Consider the following 19331-nt stretch of genomic DNA (forward strand, 5'->3'; position numbering starts at 1 on the left):
ATTGTCCACTAGGTTGCTCATTGCCCTTCACAACTTAGCCAGTCACATTATTTATTCATCCATCCTTTTATTCATTCAGCCATATTTATTAGCTTCTTCTATGAACCAGACAGGATGCTAGGTTCTGAGGATAAAACGGTGAGCAAAAACAAAAAGGAGCCCTGCCCCATGGGTCTGGAGAAGGCAAACATTAATCAAAATACCACATAGATGAAAGTAAACTTTCAGTCATCATACATTCTACAAGAGGGAGGAATATGTGCTATGAGAGCTTATAATTAATTAGATATGGTCAAGGAGGTTATTGGTGGGCCAAGATCTGAAGAGAGTAGGATTTGTTACTCAAAAAATAGAAAAGAGGATTATACCAGACAGAGGGAATAGCATGTCCAAACGCTTTTGTTGTTGTTGTTGTTAAGGGAGTATATTTTGAGAATGAAAAACTGAAAGAAGGCTAATGTGGCTTAGACACAGGGGTCTCCAATCTTTTGGCTTCCCTGGGGCACTTTGGAAGGAAGAACAATTGTCTTGGGCCACACATAAAATACAATAACACTAATGATAGCTGATAAGCTAAACACACACACACACACACACACAAAATCTCATAATGTTTTAAGAAAGTTTACAAATTTGTATTGGGCTGCTTTCAAAGGCATCCTGGGCTACGTGCAGCCTGTGGACCACGGGTTGGACATGCTTGGCTTAGAGCATAAAAGAAGAGGGATCGTAGTACAAGATGGAAAAGACGGTTGGACTTGACCATACAAGGGGCTTCCAGGCCATACTGAGGAATATTATTAATATAAAAGCAATAAGAAGCCATCCAAGGGTTTTATTTAGAGATGGGGTGGAGGAGAGGGAGATAAAAGTGGTTGTTGGAGCATTGTTGTTTAGTCTTGACAATAGCTTGGTCAAGGAGGTTGGTGATGGTAGAAGAATTTCAGTTTCAAGAGATATTTAGGAGGTTAAATCAGTAAAACCTGCTGACATATAATACAGTTGGAAGTGTAAGAAACAGGGAGGAGATGGCGTCCTGCATGTTGGATAAATAATGATGCCATTTTGCTGAGTTAGGGAATATTGGAAGAGGACCATTTTGGGTAGAGGAAAATCGTAAGTTCAGTTTTGAACATGTTAAGTTTGACACACCCTTTGAGCCATTCGGGAGGGTGTGTCACAAGGCAGAATATTTGGTGCTCAAAAGAGAGAGAGATAGAGGCTCAACATACACAGTTATTACTATTATTGTTTGATTATTGATAGAAATTGAAGCTGACAGTAGTAGGGTTGACGGTTGAGACTATACATTGGGCAAGACCTAAGACTGATTCTTGAGGATTTGCAGCACTTACTAGTTAGGTATTGGAGGTTGTGTCTAGGTTAGGGGTGAGGATGGAAGGGAGGAGCAGCCAGAGGAGAGAAGGAAAACCATGAAAATATTTCAGCATGAAAGCCAAAGGAAGATTCCTTTCAAAAGGCTGGGAAGTAGTTTTGAGTGCTACTTGGAAGCCAGATTTGAAAATGTCCAATAGATTTAATGACTCAAGGAGAGATCTGCTGCTGTGTAACAAACCATCCCAAAACTCAGTGACTTAAAACAACAGTTTATTATTTCTTAAGAATTTGTTAGCTGGTTACATAAGCCCCAGACTTATCCAGTACTGGAACATACAAGATGGTCTTAATTATATGTCTGGGGCTTTGGTGCTGCCTGTTTTCTGGGGGACCTTGCTTCTCATCGTGTGGCTTCTGTCTCCATCATTTAGTAGCATAATTCAAGCCTTTAAACATGGTAGCCAGCTTCCATGGAAGTGGAAATAAAGCTGCTAGGCCTAGTAAGACTTAGACTCTGAATACCTTTGAGTACGTCGGAGTACTATGCCATCTACCAGAGTAACCAAGCCAAAACAAGACAAAACCCATTGATAAGTCTAGTGTGAGAGTTGTTTGTGAAAAAAAAATTAACAGTAGAGAAATCCAATAATTGATAGGCTAAGTATATAACTCCAAAAGACAGATACATTGAATGAGAGGACTGGGGAATGAAGAAAATTTCCTAATTATTCCTCTGCATTTTCTTTAAGTTTGACCTCACCTGGGCTACTAATTTCCTGAACACTTCCTCTTTCTTTCCTCATGTACTCCTTCTCCCTGGACGTTATTTCTCTATCTCTCTATATTAAAATCCAACCCGTCCTTAGAGGATTAAAATCTTTCTTAAAAATCTTTCTCTCCTCCTTTGCACTTTATTCTCCGCCAGTTCTGAAGTTTAATTTAGTTTTCAACCCAATATTTATTATTATTATTTCTTGTCTCCTATGTGTTTGATCATGATATTCACTCTTCACTGCTCCCTAACTTGCATGAAGTTCTCAGTAAACTTATTATTCTTCACACTTGCTCAGGTGCTACTTCCTCGGAGAAGTCTTCCCTGGTTTATCCCCTAATCATTTATTCTTTTGTACTTTATGCATATTTTTATTGTTGTACATATCATAACACATAATTGTTTACTTACATGTCTTGAAAGTAGAAAATTACAATGTCTGATGTGTTGCCTTTCATTAAATAACTCCTGAGTTATAGCTTGATTTCTGATCCCCATTCTTTTTTTTAAAAGGCCCCACATGTTAACAATAAAATGTATGTATTTATGATGACCTAATTATTTCTTTGATACTGTGCTGAATTCATTGGTACTAGGTCACTGCAGTAAACTATAAAGAAAAGTTATGATTTGGTATATGAAGTAAAAAATTACAAGAAATAATATATGGTCAAGTTTTTTATATCTCTTAATAAAGCCAGAATGAATATATGAGGTTATGTTTTCAGTGGAAGTATGTACATATGTAAGTTCTCAGTATGCATCTTATATATTGAGCTGGATGGAGTGTTTGTTATGGTGCGAGCTTATGGAATATGTTTTTCCACCCCTTGCTCAAGGTGTCAGGTAGGCTTTGCAGCTCATGTGTTTGTATTCTCTATGTATGGGCACATACAAAGGCCATAGAGATGAACTGGTTACACACACGAAAAGAATAAGACTTCCAGCTCTTGGAGATAAGACTGGTTCTGTGACTCAGGACTTACATTAGCATAGAAGCTTGGTATCTATGTTTGTATGTGTATGTGTGTTGGGGTGGAGGGAGCACAGGTTTTTTTTGTTTTTGTTTTTTTGTTTTTTTGTTCAGTTTTTGCTTGTTTGTTTTGAGATGGAGTCTCCCTATGTCATTCAGGCAGGAGTGCAGTGGTGCTGTCATGACTCACTGCAACCTCAAACTCCTGGGCTCAAGCTGTCCTCCTGCTGCAGCCTCCCAAGTAGCTGGGACTACAGGTGTGCATCACTACACCTGGGTTGTCCGTGTGTGTGTGTGTGCATGTGTGTGTATTTGTAGAGATAGGGTCTCACTATGTTGCCCAGGCTGGTCTTGAACTCCTGGCCTCATGCAGTCCTCCACGCCTCAGCCTCCCAAAGTGCTAGGATGACAGGTGTGAACCACCATATTTGGCCAGGAGCACAATTTTTATTGGCAGGACACCGAGAGGTGCTTGTGATCTGATTATAACTCCAGCTTTGCATCTCTTTTACTTTGACTGCATGAGTGGAACCTCATTTATTATTTCATATGACAAATGCTCTGGGGGAAACAAAAGTATCAGATCCTTCTCCTTTCCCTTTTCCAAACTGGTGGGATAGGCTGCGAAGTAAATAGGTCATTAAAACTTAAGTGGGAAGCGTGATTATGAGAGTACATATCATTTGAATTACTTTGGTAATAGAACCAGTTGGCAGAACTTCCAAGTTCAAGAAAGGGGAAATCTTTTTCTTTTCTTTTCTTTTTGAGATGGAGTCTCATTTTGTCCTTCAGGCTGGAGTGCAGTGGTGCGATCTGGGCTCACTGCAACCTCCACCTCCCAGGTTCAAGCGATTCTCCTGCCTCAGCCTCCCGAGTAGCTGGGTCTACAGGCACGTGCCACCACGCCCGGATAATTTTTTGTATTTTTAGTAGAGATGGGGTTTCACTGTGTTAGCCAGGATGGTCTCGATCTGCTGATCTCGTCATCCGTGACCTTGGGCTCCCAAAGTGCTGGCATTACAGGTGTAATCCCAGCTAAGGGGAAATCTTGTATTGGTACAGATTAGTCCTGACTCATGGTGAATTGTATATTTTTATTGCATATTTTTCTAGTGACTAACTTTATATTTTTCTTCATTTATGTGCAATTTTCCTTGATCCTCATCCAGCCAATTAGGTTGTATGCTAGGAGACATCTGTTTAGATTACTGAATTGAAGATGTTTTAAAAATAAACTTCTTTTATCTTTTTTTTACTATTTGTTGGTTTCTATTTTTTACATTCTACAGTTTAAAAAATAAGTAATAATGTATGAGAATTTTGGTTATCTGAGGTTTTATAATAGCTTTTCTTACAGTGAGCTAGCTAAAATGTAATCTCAAATCTTGTTTATTGGGCATAATTTATCTACATTAAGTCCTGAAATCATGCTATGTTTATGGTCAGTGCTCCATGAATAACTAAATAATTAAAATTTAAGTTGCGCTTTAGTCTAACTTTAGCAAAGTCACAAATAATTAGGGTCTGTACCATAATCAAATATAAAACAATCAAAAAGGAAATTGCACTTTTGTAAGTACATAAAATTTGAGCATACCTGGTGATAACTGTCACCTGCCTAATCTGCCATTTGTTTTTCAGACCAATGGAGAAGTAGGTTTTATTCCTTTTCTTTTGGTAAGAAGTTGAGGAAGGACTCGAAGGTGAAGGGGCAGTAAGGTCTCCAAGGGAAACTAGGAAAAATAGGACAGTCTTCCCAAATTTAAATTGAAGTTGCATTTCCTTTTCTGTTGGCTACCAAGATGTTGACATAAGATATTTGAGTTGGCAATATTACTAAAATTAATCATTTAAAATAACAATATGGAAAACCTCACTTGTATTCAAGCAAAAAATAAACTGAATATAAACAATAATTTTCTCTGCTTATTAGTCCATTAGACTGAAACTTTGCCCAGTATAATTTTATAAGATTCTAATAAAGGCTCACAATATCATGGTTATGGGAAAATTACTATATTATTGAATCACACATGGTTTATTCAGTTCTTAAAATTGCAGCCCTCCCTGCCTAGATGTTCTAGAGTTGATGATGTAGCATGGGTTACTTGAGTGTATTCTCCAAACAGATGTCTCCTAACATACAATCTTATATTACAGTTCATCTCTGAAAAGGGGATAATGTATCTACCCCATTTGCTTGTTGTAAATATTGTATGTAAAGCTCATGGCATGGTGCTTGGCACATAATAAGTGTTCAGAATATGCTAGCTATTGTTTATTGTTATTGCCTGTGTTTTAAGAAATGGAAGGGAAACGCAAGAGGGAGAAAAATACATTGCCACTCCTTTGTATCAAGAGTAACTAGGGAAAAAGCATAGGACTGTGCGTTATAAAAATAACCTACAATGTTTATAAGATGTATTAATTAGGGACTTAAAATCACTAGATTGACATAGAAATTAATTTAAATTTTTTTCTAAAAGTAGTTATTTTTATATTTAAGATTTTCTTTTTTCCTTGAATATAATTAGTTTTTTATATTAATAATTCAACATTTGATTTTTTTTAAAATGCAGATTGTATTTCCACTCCTGGTTAGGCAGTATAATAACAGTGTTTAAGAGCACAGTGTTTAAGAGCCAGACTTACTTGGGTTTGAATTCTGTCTCCTCACCACTTACTGTGTACCTTCTGACAAGTCCTGAAGCTCTCTGTCGTTTGTAAATGAGGATTATAATAGTGCCTATCTCATATGTTTGTTTTGTGGGTTAAATGGGTTACTATATATAAAGGGCTTAGAATAACTTGTGGCATCTAATAGTAAACACTATAAAAGTATTATTGTTATTAATAGCTAGGTTTTTTAAAGCATCATTAGTTCAGACACTTCCATTTGAATACTCCTACTAGAGTTTCTTGGGATTAAGTCTCAGAAAACAGCTCTTATGAAATTCTTAATCCCATTCAGTGTTCAGAAATAAAAATCCTATTAAATGTCTTGTTAGCTAGTACTGTGATTCTCAGTTTTCTTCTTTCTGTGTGTTGGCTTATCTTTAAATACAGCTCTGAGACAGATTCCTTCAGGAACATGATCCTTCTGTTTAGAACTCTTAAAGTACTGGGTGTATTTTATTATTTATCTTTAAATCCTCAGAGCCTAAACATGCCTAATATTTGGTAGGTACATAAAAAATGATGAGTGAATGCATGTATAGTTTTCAGGAAGTAGTCTACCTTCTTGCAATGTATTTTAATGGCTGATCAAGAATAACTCTTTGTTAGGGATCCTTACAAATATCTGAGCTTTGGAGTTAGTAATTACTGTATTTTATCTTTCTCTTGTTGAGTTGAGGCATATAGGAAGTTTTCTTGTCTTTGGATTTGTGTAAAGTAATGACATTTTGTAAAAGAGGTATAGATAACTACTACTGACTTTTGACAATTATCTTCATATTAATATGTTTCAGTACTTTGGATAAGAATAAGGAATATAAAAGTTTCTGCCATATTTGCCTTATTCTTTTTTGTTTTGGATTTTAAAAAATTTAATAAATGAAACAGAACATTGCAGATAGTGTGTAGTCTCCCTTGTTGCCCTACTCAGTGTCACTTTCCTCCCTCTTTCCCTTCCCATAATCAACAATTGCGAATTTGATTTATAGTCATTTAGTCCACGTTTTCTTATTTTTACTACACATATGTAAAACTATTCTAAACATTACTTTTAACAATGTGTAGAGATGCTATTCTGTGCACCATTTTGCACTTTTTTTCCTTCCATGTAATACTGTTTTTGACACAGAAATAGACTACCACGTGTACGGTCACCCGATGTAAGAAAGAGGTAACATTCTTGTGCAGCATAGAAGGGATGGCCTATATCAATTGGATATCCATTTGGGGAAAAAATGTGTCTTTGCCCCTATTTTGGACCATACTCCAAACTCAATTTCAGATGTATTTCAGGTTTGATTTTAAGTGGGAAAATAATAAGCTTTTAGAAGAAAACATGGGAGAGTGTCTTCATTATCTGTGAGGAGACAAAAAACACTAACTGTGAAAGGAAAAAATAAGATAAATTCCATTTATCAAAAGATACCACTAAAATAATGGAAGAGGTAACAGAATAGAAGATACTTGCAATACTGTAATGTATCCAATAAAGCAGCGGTCCCCAACCTTTTTGGCACCAGGGACTGGTTTCCTGGAAAACAGTTCTTCCATGGACACAGGTATGGTTTTGGAATGCAACTGTTCCACCTCAGAATCAGGCTCTAGATTCTCATATAAGGAGCGCACAACCTAGATTCCTTGCATGTGCAGTTCACAATAGGGTTCATGCTCCTATGAGAATCTAATGCCACTGCTGATCTGACAGGAGGTGGAGCTCAGACCGTAATGCTTGCTTGCCCACTGCTCACCTCCTGCTGTGCGGCCCCATTCCTAACAGGCCACAGACTTGGGGATCCCTACAATAAAAGACATCTGGAATAGATTAACAATCCTCCAAATCAATAAGAGAAAGCTATGCAACCCAATTAAAAATAATAAGCAGAAGACTTTAATAGTCACTTCACAAAAGAGCACGTTGGAATAACCAATAAGCATATGGAAAGGTATTCCACTTCCATAAACATCAGGAAAATTAAAACCCCACTACACACACACACACACACACACACACACACCCACCCCAAAATGGCTAACATGGAAAAGACAGCCTAAACTAAGTGTTGATGAAGGAGACACAGAGCAACTGGTTCTGTCATACATTGCTAGTAGGAGTATAAATTGGTATAACCATCTTGGAAAACTGGCAGTATCTGATGAAAGTAAACATATTCATATCCAGCAATTCCACAACTAGGTATATACTCAACAGAAATGCATACATATATTTTCCACCAAGACATGTACTATAATTTCATAGTTATACTATTCATAATATACCCAAACAATTCAAAAGGATAGTTATGGAGTTTGAGACCAGCCTGGTGAGATCCCTTCTCTACAAAATATTAAAAAGTGAGCTGAGTGTGGTGGCACGTGCTGTAGTCCTACCTACTTGGGAGGCTGAGGCAGGAAGATCTCGAGTCTAGGAGTTCGAGGGTGCTGTGAACTATGACTGCATTCCAGCCTGGGTGATAGAACAAGAACTTGTCTCTGAAAAATAAAAATAAATAAATTATGGTACACAGATAAACAATTTGGCAATAGGAATGAACGATCTACCATTCTGTGTAGCAGTATAGGTGATTCTTACCTTTACAATGATGAAAGAAGCCATAAACCAAAGAGACAATACTCCATTTTCATAATCAGGCAAAACAACTCAGTTGGAGAGAAACATAAGTTAGTAAAGTTACCTTTCTTGATACAAATTTTAGTTACACAAAGGCATTCAACTTGTGAAAATTTGTTAAGCTGTGCTTTCTGGATATATGTTCTTATATGTATGTATGCTATATTACCCAAAAAACATTGTTTTGAGATCTATCCATGTTGGATGTTAGGAGTTCTAGTGTATTCATTTCAAATGTGTGTGAACAGACTGCAGCTTATTTATTGATTCCCTTATTGGATTTCTAAATTGTTTCTAGTTTTCCTCTGTTTCAAATAATGCTATAGTCAATTGCTTTTTTTTTTTTTTTTTTTTTAAACATCATACAAATGTATGAGAGTTCTTCTAGGAGGTGGCATTGTTGGGTTTTAGGGTATGCTCATGTTTAGCTTTATCAGATACTATCAAATTGTTCTCCAAACAGTAATATAATTATAGGCTCACCAGAAGTGTTGGAGAGTTCCTATTGCTTTATATTCTTGTCATCACTTGGTATTGTCAAACTTAAAAAAATTTTTGCTAATCTTATTGGGTGTGAAATGGTATCTCATCAAAATTTTAATTCGTGTTTTCTGTTAACTAGTGTATTTGATCATCTTTCTACATGTTTATAGGTCATATAGATTTACTTTTAGGTATCCTTATCTATTGCCCATTTTTTGCTTCTGGGAATTGTATATTTTTATTGCATATTTTTCTAGTGACTAACTTTATATTTTTCTTCATTTATGTGCAATTTTTCTTGATTCTCAAAGTCCATATATTCAGGAAGGACCTCCCCACCCCCTTTGATTTTTAAGACATTACTGGAATTTCACCTGTAAACTTTAAACCTGGAGTAAGTCAATCCTCCTGAGATTGTTCCTTCAGATTTTAATCTTTTTCCTATTTCTGTTTGCATGCCATTACTCTTTATTCTATTAATTCATTTAAACTACAGTGAATTTTCCCCTTTTTCTTTTTGAGAGGTTGGTGGTGATTGGGGGAGGGAGAAATGAAAAGCAATAGAAAAATAAAAATTTGCCTAAAGTTTATAAAATTGATACGTGTAAAATGCTTAGAATATGCTTGTGACGCTTGCTGGTTTTTTAAAGTATATTTGAAATTCAGTCTAGATTCAGCATTGTACAGTCAAAGGCAATTTATTTCATTTTATATTGTCTGTGTTGCAGATGCTCATCATTACATGATTAGTTTGTGTGTGTGTGTGTGTGTGGTCCATGCAGTCCCTGTTTTCCCCCAGATTCTCAAGACAGTTCCATGTATCCATTATTCTGCAAAGCAACTACGTTAACAGTTGAAACTTCACCTAGTACCACTGGTGCTTTGACATTTCTGTGATATTAGAGAGAAAATGACCAAGCACTTGGTAGTTGTGTTTCCCAAATACTTTAAAGGTGGTTGGTTGGTCTGGGGTAATTGGAGATGATGTAAATAGTGCTTGCTTATTTATCTTCTGTCAGGATGTGGTAATAGCAGTAAGGGCCTGGAGTTCCCGAGCTGTTTACAACTGTCACAGAGCCTGTGAGGCTAGGAAACCTTCTTCGAGAATATCCTGGCCCAGATTTCTTCAGCATTCCTTCTCTGTTGCTTCTGCCTTCTGCCTTACGTGCCAGAGAAAGCGCTCATGACTTCTGTCCAGAGTCACAAAATCTTGGCTGATCTTGATGAAGGAGTCTTGCAGCATATTCTCATGGCATGAATCTTTTGAATAGAGGTGCCAGTATAACATAGCTTCACTAGGAAAACTCTTCCTAGAATAGAATTGGATTTCTTTTTTTAATGGTTTGATGAAAGTCAATGAAGAAACTTGAGTCTATTTTAGTATAGAATGACTTCAACCCCCATCAAGTTTGGAAGTCTTCTCTATGTGAGATTTAGAAAGGCTGTACACAATACAATTAGGTCTTGCTTGTGAAGAAATTAGTATAAAAAATGACAATTTAGAAGTGATCATTTTAAAGCATTTTCTGTATGAAAATATACTCCAGTATTTGTAGAAAAAAGCCCTAAACTGAGTTTTGACTTTATTTTTAAAAAATCTGTAAGTGGTAAGGTTTTTTGTTTTCCTAAGCACCATATACTTAAGTACCATTATCACACTTAAAAGATTATTAGCAATTCCAGTAATGTAATTTTGAAATTTCCTGATTGTCTCAAAAATCTTTGCTTTTGCCTCTTTTATAACAATTTTAACTCCTCAGATTCCCTTCCCTTGCTTTTTTATGCCACTAATTTATTGGAGAAACCAGGTCATTTGTCCTGTATAATGTTGCACATTCTGGATTTGACTGATTGCTCCCTTGTGCTGGTGTTTAACTTGATCCTATATCCCCACTATTCCCTGCAAACTGGTAGAACTGAAGGCTTGATTCAATTCAGGTTGAATCTTTTCTTTCTTCCTCTTTTTGAGTAAGAATCCTTTATAGTTGATGTTGTGGTATTGCATCATGTCATGAGAAACATAGTGTCTGGTCATCCTCATTGAGTGATACTGAGATGAATATGTGGATTCTGTTTGTACACTGTTACTCTGTTGGTATAGAAGGGCCCGTTATAGTCATTTAAAACTTTATAAGATGCTTAAGAATCTCAGAAAAGATTCTAACTTAGCAAGTCTAAGGGAAGAAACATCTATTATTAATAAAACATGCAACACATACAAAACCCCCCAAACCTCTCAACATTTACTCAGATGTGGTAAGAATCACTACATTTAAAATGTAATTAGAGTGACAAAATTTACTCTTCTACAAATGCTTTAAGATTGTATATCTTGTATAAAGTGAAGCATATTTTAAAATGTTAAGAGCTGTGAAGATGTTTGAGATTGCTGTGGTGTAATAAAAAAGTACTAACTCTGGACACAGGAGGCCAAATCATGTTTTTGAGGTCTATTTTTTTTTTATATTTAGAAAATAATAAGACTGGACACGGTGGCTCACGCCTGTAATCCCAGCACTTTGAGAGGCCGAGGTGTGGGTCACCTGAGATCAGGAGTTTGAGACCAGCCTGGCCAACATGGCAAAACTCTGTCTCTACTACAAATAAAAAAACTAGCTGGGCGAGGTGGTGCGTACCTGCAAACCCAGCTACTCGGGAGGCTGAGGCAGGAGAATCGCTTGAACCCGGGAGGCAGAGGTTGCAGTGAGCCAAGATCGTGCCTCTGCACTCCAGCCTGAGAAATAGAGTGAGACTCCACCTAAAAAAAAAAAAAAAAAGAAAAAAAAGAATAATAATGTATCTATCACAGGGTTGTTTTAATGAATAATTGGAATGATTTATTTGGAAGCAATTCAGCACCCAGTAATTAACTGAGTCTAAATCTGAAATTCATTCCAACAATACAGATATTTTTCATTCTATAGAAAATTAACAGTATCATGTGCTGTTTTAGCTATGTCTGAATAAGCTTTTATAGTTGAGCTTGTTTTTCAAATGATAGGAGAGTTGATGGAGTTTTAACATAAGTGTAGTTAAAGTAGGCTTTTTGAAAAAATAGCCTGTGGAATTCTTATTACTGTTTTTTCCCCCCTACTTTCAGCTTCATTTACCTCTTAATTCTCCTTTGCCTGGAAGTGAATTGACCAAGGAACCTTTTCGTTGGGATCAGAGACTCTTTGCATTAGTGCTGCGGTTGCCTGGCACCATGTCAGTAGAATCAGAACAGTTGACAGGTGTGCCTTTAGATGACTCTGCAATCACACCAATGTGTGAAGTGACAGGTGGTAAGTTTTTTGCTGGCAGTAATTCGGTAACTTAAAGCAGATTTTATCTGAATGTTTTAAAAGTGTACAAAAACAAACATCCATGTTTGTTTTTATTTAACAAGTTAATAGGAATTAATAGGCATATATGGTTTTAACAGTACATTTATTGATAATGGTCTATGATCTTCATTTTAATAGAATGTGGTTACTATTGGATATGACAAGGAATGGTAATATTTTTTCTACTTGTATAGAAAATGCTAGTATTTGAAGTTGTTAAACTAATTTTCTTATCTAGAAAGATTGCCAATGATTTAGAAGTACCATAGCATTATTTTTTGCAAAAAATGTTTTGAGAATCATCTCTGTATATTTGATGGGATATGCTTGGTTAAGTGCAATTTTTCCCAGAGGCAAAGAGATTGATAGATTAAAGGAAACAGATAGTGAGGTCTTATCCAGCTTCTGTTTCACTTATACATCAGATTAGATAGGTACTGTGCTAAGTGAACAGCAAGGGAAATTGTGAAATACGTATGTAATCAACTCAGAACTCATTTAATGTAGAATTGGCTGACAGGTGGATTAATTTCATATAGGTATGTATTGCATGCCTACTGTGTACCAAGTATTGTTCCATGCTTTTGGCTTTCAGTAGTCAGTAAGACAGACATGGCATTTTTGCTTTCATGGAGCATTTCAGTTCTCACCTGAAAATTTTATTAAAGTAATTTTAATATCAAATTCTGTATTTGATATTAAAACGTGCAAGTCTAGCATTCCACTGTTTTACTTACGATAAGGGCCTGTGACATAGTCTGCAGACACAGTTGGTGCTCTAATGAGATTCATCATAGCCAGCTACATAAGAGAAAATATAAGTTCTAATTAATATTTTAGGTGCATTTTTTCTAAAATTCTATGGGTTTTGGAAATCTGCAAAATTCACAGACAAAAAGGGATTAACCTTACACAGGTGTGTGAAATAGATAAGTTAGAAAACTGTTATTCATGTCATTAAATGCTTTCATTTTATAGAAATGCTTTTTGTGAACTTTTGTAATGCCTTCACAATTTAATTAACAAAGGGCAAAAAGGGCATATATGTAATTTTTTTTAAGGGACAACCTGTCATCTAAATTTGAAAATTAACTAACAGTTCTCTTTACATAGATAATATTTTTTGGTGACGGTTGTATTTTTTTCTGTGGCAGGGTGCACATTTATATTCATGAAATTTCAGTTTCCAGTTTGAACTGGCACCCTTGTTAAAAATTCTGATTAAAAAAAATTTTTTTTTAACTGGGGATTTTACTTAACAGATTCTGAAAGGCTTGGAGGCTATAACATTCTCACATTGGAAATTCCTTACTGTGAATTACTTAATTTGAACTTAGAATTACGATGAACTTTTGGGACTTAAATATACTATAACTTTGTCACTAGGATCAGGAATATTCAGTGTGAAGTGAAGTGAGTGGTATAATCAAAGAGTCTGAAAAGAACCATGAGACATCATGTAGTAGTTATATCCTTGCCTTTAGGCAGTAATATATTAAAGCTACTTTGCTTATTCTTTCAAAGGAACATCTCTAGAGGAGAAGTTCCAAAGTCATCCTTGGTGGTATCTTTCAATGATGCAGAAATCTTAGACAAGAAATTAGGAAGTCTTCTCTAAATATACATTCTAAATCCTTCCTGATGTGATAGTTTATTTGCCCCTTTTCATGCTCTTACTAGCAATAAGGTAAGCCGCTCAAATGTCACTCACCTTTTCATATCTCTGAATAATGTGTTTTCTTTCGTTTTTAAAGGATGTTCACTAAAGAAAGTTTTGGGGAACACCAGAAAAGTAGCAAGAACAAAAAAGATAATACCCACTGGTATTGCACTATCCAAATATGTAGTCACTGCTAACAATTCCTGTGCATTTTTAAAACTTGAGGTTGGCTGGGCGCGGTGGCTCACGCCTGTAATCCCAACACTTTGGGAGGCCAAGGCAGGTGGATTAGCTGAGGTCAGGAGTTTGAGACCAGCCTGGCCAACATGGTGAAACCCCATCTCTAGTAAAATACAAAAATTAGCTGGGCATGGTGGCGCATGCCTGTAATCCCAGCTTTTTGGGTGGCTGAGGCAGGAGAATTGCTCGAGCCTGGGAGGTGGAAGTTGCAGTGAGTCGAGATCGTACCACTGCACTCCAGCCTGGCTGACAGAGCCAGACTCTGTCTCAAAAAAAAAAATTTTTTTTAAAGTGGTTGTTCATGTGTATATTTGTGTACATTTATTTTTCCCATTATAGAGTAATTCATGTTCACTAAGGAAATATGGGAAAAAATTCACCTGTATTGCCAAAATAATAATATATTTCTTTCTATGTATTTTTTAAAATTACATAATTATAGTCATTGTAAGCATTTTTCTTTTGATACCAGGTAAAGGTAACTCAATGCAAATAACTGTTACTAGGTGTTCGGAGTACAGCAGGAACAATAGAAAACTTACATTTTTGTACTGAGTGACAGATAATAATCATGTAAAATAAATAAATGATATTTTGTAGTAGTACTACCTACTAGTATTGTAGTACATAGTAGGGTGCTACCTACTTTGAAGACAGAACAGAGTAAGGGAATAGAGACTAACTTGAGGCAGAGAAGGAATATTCTAAGGTTTTTTCTGAGGAGGTAACATTTGAGCAGAGACCTGAATAATGGAGTTAATTACACATATGTCTAGGCGAGGGAAATGGCAAGGAAAGGGACAGGCTTTCTGTATTTTTGGAAGCGACAGGAAGGCTGGCATGGCTGGAGCTTACATAGGGAGGAATAGAATAGTAGCTAGGTTTAGAGAGGTAGGCAGGGGCCAAATATTGAATGGCTCTTTAGGCTACAATAAATGTTTTTTTTATTTTCCAAGTATGATGGGAAGCCTTTTGAAGGCTTTTTATAGGCGGTGACATCTGATTTCTATTTCTGAAATACCACTTCACCTATTAGATGAGAATATAGAGTGGCAAGAATGAAAGCAGGAAGACTAGTAGTAGTACTTTGTTCTAGCTTTGGAGGTGGTGAGAGGTGGCCTAACGTAAAAGAGAACCAAAGATGAGGACAATAAGGGAAGAAGCAATCAAGGATGGTTCCCAGATGATTCAGTTGGTCTGAACCACTAGAGATGGATGGCTGTGCCAAGGACTGAGATGGTACACTAGGGAGAAGCAGGTTTGGGGGAGGTGCAAGGACGATAATAAATTTTAAAATGTGTAATAGACATGTTGTTGAATATATCAAGAATTTTTAAAGTATTTTATAAAAATTATTTATAGATATTTCTAGATTAAATACATTTAATTTTCTTAGCCTCTGTAAGGACTATTGACCAACTTAGAAATATTCATTTGCTTCTTCTCTATTTGACAAAGATGCTAATACTACCTTTAGACTTACTATATTTAGTTTGACTTTTTTGTGGGCTCCACATAACCCAAAGTGAGACAGCTTCTTGACTTGAAGGTGTGTGCTAATATAACTTTTTTCACAAATACAAGTAGCGATCCTAGAAACTTTATGCGTTAGCACAAAGTGTTGTATATTCCAAAGAGTAAGTTTTGACATAGACAATAAGTTTGCATGAGGAACATTACGTAGGATATAGGCTCACTTTGTAAAGAAAGCAAAATTTGCTATTTCTCTTTAACTTTTAAAATAATTAATAGATTTTAATTTGCCAAATGACTTATTTTATTCTTTTTCTCCAATTTTTATAAAATGTACTGATTAATAATTTTATTTCATGTTAAGATTGATTTGCTTATGTTTTCTTAATAATTGATGACACAACTTAGGAGAGCAGAGATAATTGTCATAGTTTATATACTTTTGCTTTTTAATGACATCTTAGGAATATGTTTAAATTTCATGAAATAAGATACTCAGCCTTTATGTAAACTTCTAATATTTTGCATGTAAAGATGGTTAACCTTTTTATGGATTGCTTTTTGTATATACTTAAATTGACTTAGAAAAAAGATTTAAATTTACCAATTCTTTCAAATAAGTATGACTTCATATAAATGCTCTATTTTAAGTACGATTTCAAATTAACAGAGGATTTCCAAGGGACAAAGGATATCCAGAATAGTTTCTGATACCCTGTAAGGATTTGAATTGTAGCTGTATCACTATGCTAACTTGGAAAAGTTAGTTAACCTCTCTGTGCTTTAGTTTTCTTATTTGTAAAATGGGGAAAATAACCCATACAGTTGTTGCTAGGATTAAAGAAATTAATATCATAAAATGATTGGAACAGTGCCAGGCACATAGATATCAGTAATTGGTAGATATTTGTTAAGGTTACAATCATCATTATTTTATACAGTTAAGTTGTCATATGATACTTATTTTTTCTAAGTAAAGCTGACTTTGAGGATTTGAATCACCATTGTCTATAATGTTCTCTTTTCTGAGTAGCCGTTAACAAATCACCTTAAATGTAAGTTGACGTGAGTAATTGATGTGTCAAATGTAATGATGTAGCTTGTGTTCTGAAATAATTGGTTGAATGTGTAAAACAGTAGGGCTTCATATTGAGCTTATTACAAATAATACTGCAAAATATTTGGCCAAAGATTGAGTTTTAGCTGTCAAGGTTTTTAGGTTTTTAGTGTTGGTCTGAATCAGAACTGTATAATAGAAATCTGATTCAAGTTTCATATGTAATTAAAAATTTCATAGTAGCCACTTTAAAAATTAAAAATAGATGAAATTAATTGTAATAATATATTTTACTTAAATCAGTATATCCATAATATTACTTCAGTATGTGATTGATACTTTAAAATTACTGAGATTTTTTTTTATACTAAGTCAACAAAATCAAGTGTATATTTTACACTTACTATACATTTCAATTCAGACTAGCTATATTTCAAGTTCTCAATAGCTACATGTGTCTAGTATATAAAGTATTGTATAGCTAAGGTCTAGATATTTTTGTTGAAAATTCCTCTTTAAAAGATATTTTCACTCGTATCTTTTTTTTTTTTTTTTTTTTTAAGAGACTAGTCTCGCTCTGTAACCCAGGCTGGAGTGCAGTGGCCAGATCTCAGCTCACTGCAAGCTCCGCCTCCCGGGTTTACGCCATTCTCCTGCCTCAGCCTCCTGGGTAGCTGGGACTACAGGCGCCCCGCCACCTCGCCCGGCTAGTTTTTTGTATTTTTTAGTAGAGACGGGGTTTCACTGTGTTAGCCAGGATGGTCTCGATCTCCTGACCTTGTGATCCACCCGTCTCGGCCTCCCAAAGTGCTAGGATTACAGGCTTGAGCCACCGCACCCGGCCTTCACTCGTATCTTTTAAAAAAATCACTAGTATTTAATGCTTCTGAACCAAAAGTAGTATAGGTTAAAATGTGCAAAAGGGGAATTCACGTAAGACAGGTAAATCCCAAGTATGTAAGCTAAGTGAAATTCAGAAAAGCACACGCTACCATCTGTATATTAAAACGCAAATATTTAAAATACTTAAAAACTGCCAATGAACTAATTAAGTAGTTATTACGTATCTACTATGTGCACAGTAAATCTTAGTGATAATACTTTTGTTAAGCAGGAATAAGATTTTGGGGAGACAGTTACTAGATGTGTGTGTATATATGTGTTAAATTATATTGCATAACAATTGGAGATAATGTGTTTTTTGTATATGTTTTTAAAAACATAAAATATGTGACTTGTTTTCATTGTGTGTTGTTCAGACCAAGAATTCTATGTTCCAAATACCTATAATTAGAAGAAAATACATACTCTCACAAAATGGGATTGTTGGTTGGTTGGAAATAAGGATTTTTTGTGCACTTTCATAAGATAATGAAATTAGTCAACTTCTACCATTGAACTTTTGTTAATTAGTACTGTCAGAAACCCCACAGTTGTTTTTTCCTTGCTAAAGATAGGAATTCTTGCAACTAACTAGTTTACTATATTCTTCTTCTTCTTCTTTTTTTTTTTCTTTTAAATCTCAGGCCGTTCGTATTCTGTGTGTTCTCCAAGAATGCTTAATCAGTGCCTGGAGTCCTTGGTGCAGAAAGTACAAAGTGGGGTGGTAATAAACTTTGAAAAAGCAGGACCAGATCCTTCCCCCGTAGAAGGTATTATTGTACTTTTCTTTTAGACATTCAAAACTTGCTTTATTGTTTATTCAACTAGAATTGGAAACTTACTGTGATTTGACCTTAAGATTGGCAAGACCAAATTATTAAGACAGGCTGTTGGTAAAGAGGGAAGACTAAATAGGAAAGTCAAGGTAAACTAATGGTGGTCTAGTAGCATCACCTTTTTGTATTAATGATTGTTTATTGCCTGACATTTCGATGAGTCAAAAAAGCCTTTTAAAGTATTTATAGATAAGCAAATTTATAGTTTCTTTGTAGTATTATACAATTGCCTTGTCAACATACATATGCTTCTCCTATGCCGTTTAATTCCCAAAGTGTTCAATCCTAGATGTTTAACTCCTTAGCTACTTTTGGACCAAGGATCAAACTGATTGAAACTAAATGGTGTATGTGGGTCAAAAATGAGGAACCAGGCTTTATTAAGCTTGATTCTTGTAACTCTAGCTGCGTCCCACATGGCTTTTTCTTAGCTTCTGTATCATGAACTATTTCCAATAGCCAGTGGATATAAGGAGTTATAGTACAACCAATGGATGGTTTATAGCTGAGACCCTCTGCATTGTATGTTACCTATTTCAAGATTTAGGGAGTCATGGCTGGGTGTGGTGGCTCACACCTCTAATCCCAGCAGTTTGGGAGGCCGAGGTGGGTGGCTCACCTGAGGTTTGGAGTTTGAGACCAGCCTGACCAACATGGAGACACCTCGTGTCTACTAAAAACACAAAATTAGCCAGGCGAGGCGTGGTGGCGCATGCCTGTAATCCCAGCTATTCGGGAGGCTGAGGCAGAAGAATTGCTTGAACTCAGGAGGCGGAGGCCGGGAGGCCGAGGTTGCGGTGAGCGAAGATGGCACCATTGCACTCCAGCCTGGGCAATAAGAGCGAAACTCCATCTCAAAACACACACACACACAAAGATTTAGAGAGTCATTTAATGATAATTGGCAGAGGTGGTCCATTAAAGTAGGTACCTGGGAAAAGAGAAAGATCATAGAGATGAATGAAAGAACGGGGGCACTGAGAGAG

At 35.8% G+C, this 19331-nt stretch overlaps 1 protein-coding gene across 3 annotated transcripts in view; it reads left to right on the forward strand.

The window, feature by feature from the left end:
* INTS6 (integrator complex subunit 6) overlaps positions 1 to 19331 on the forward strand; it is a 136551-nt gene that overhangs the window by 47326 nt on the left and 69894 nt on the right. For all 3 annotated transcript variants that reach the window (XR_002725430.3, XM_023187424.3, XM_023187423.2), the window contains exons 5-6: positions 11972 to 12155; positions 18154 to 18279. Coding sequence is in view for 2 of the 3 variants with exons in the window: in XM_023187424.3 (XP_023043192.1) it covers positions 11972 to 12155; positions 18154 to 18279 (310 nt within the window). In the remaining variant the exon portion in view is untranslated. The remainder of the gene's footprint in view (positions 1 to 11971; positions 12156 to 18153; positions 18280 to 19331) is intronic.

Source organism: Piliocolobus tephrosceles, chromosome X (assembly GCF_002776525.5).
Source record: "Piliocolobus tephrosceles isolate RC106 chromosome X, ASM277652v3, whole genome shotgun sequence".
In the NCBI taxonomy this organism is placed as follows: Eukaryota; Metazoa; Chordata; class Mammalia; order Primates; family Cercopithecidae; genus Piliocolobus; species Piliocolobus tephrosceles.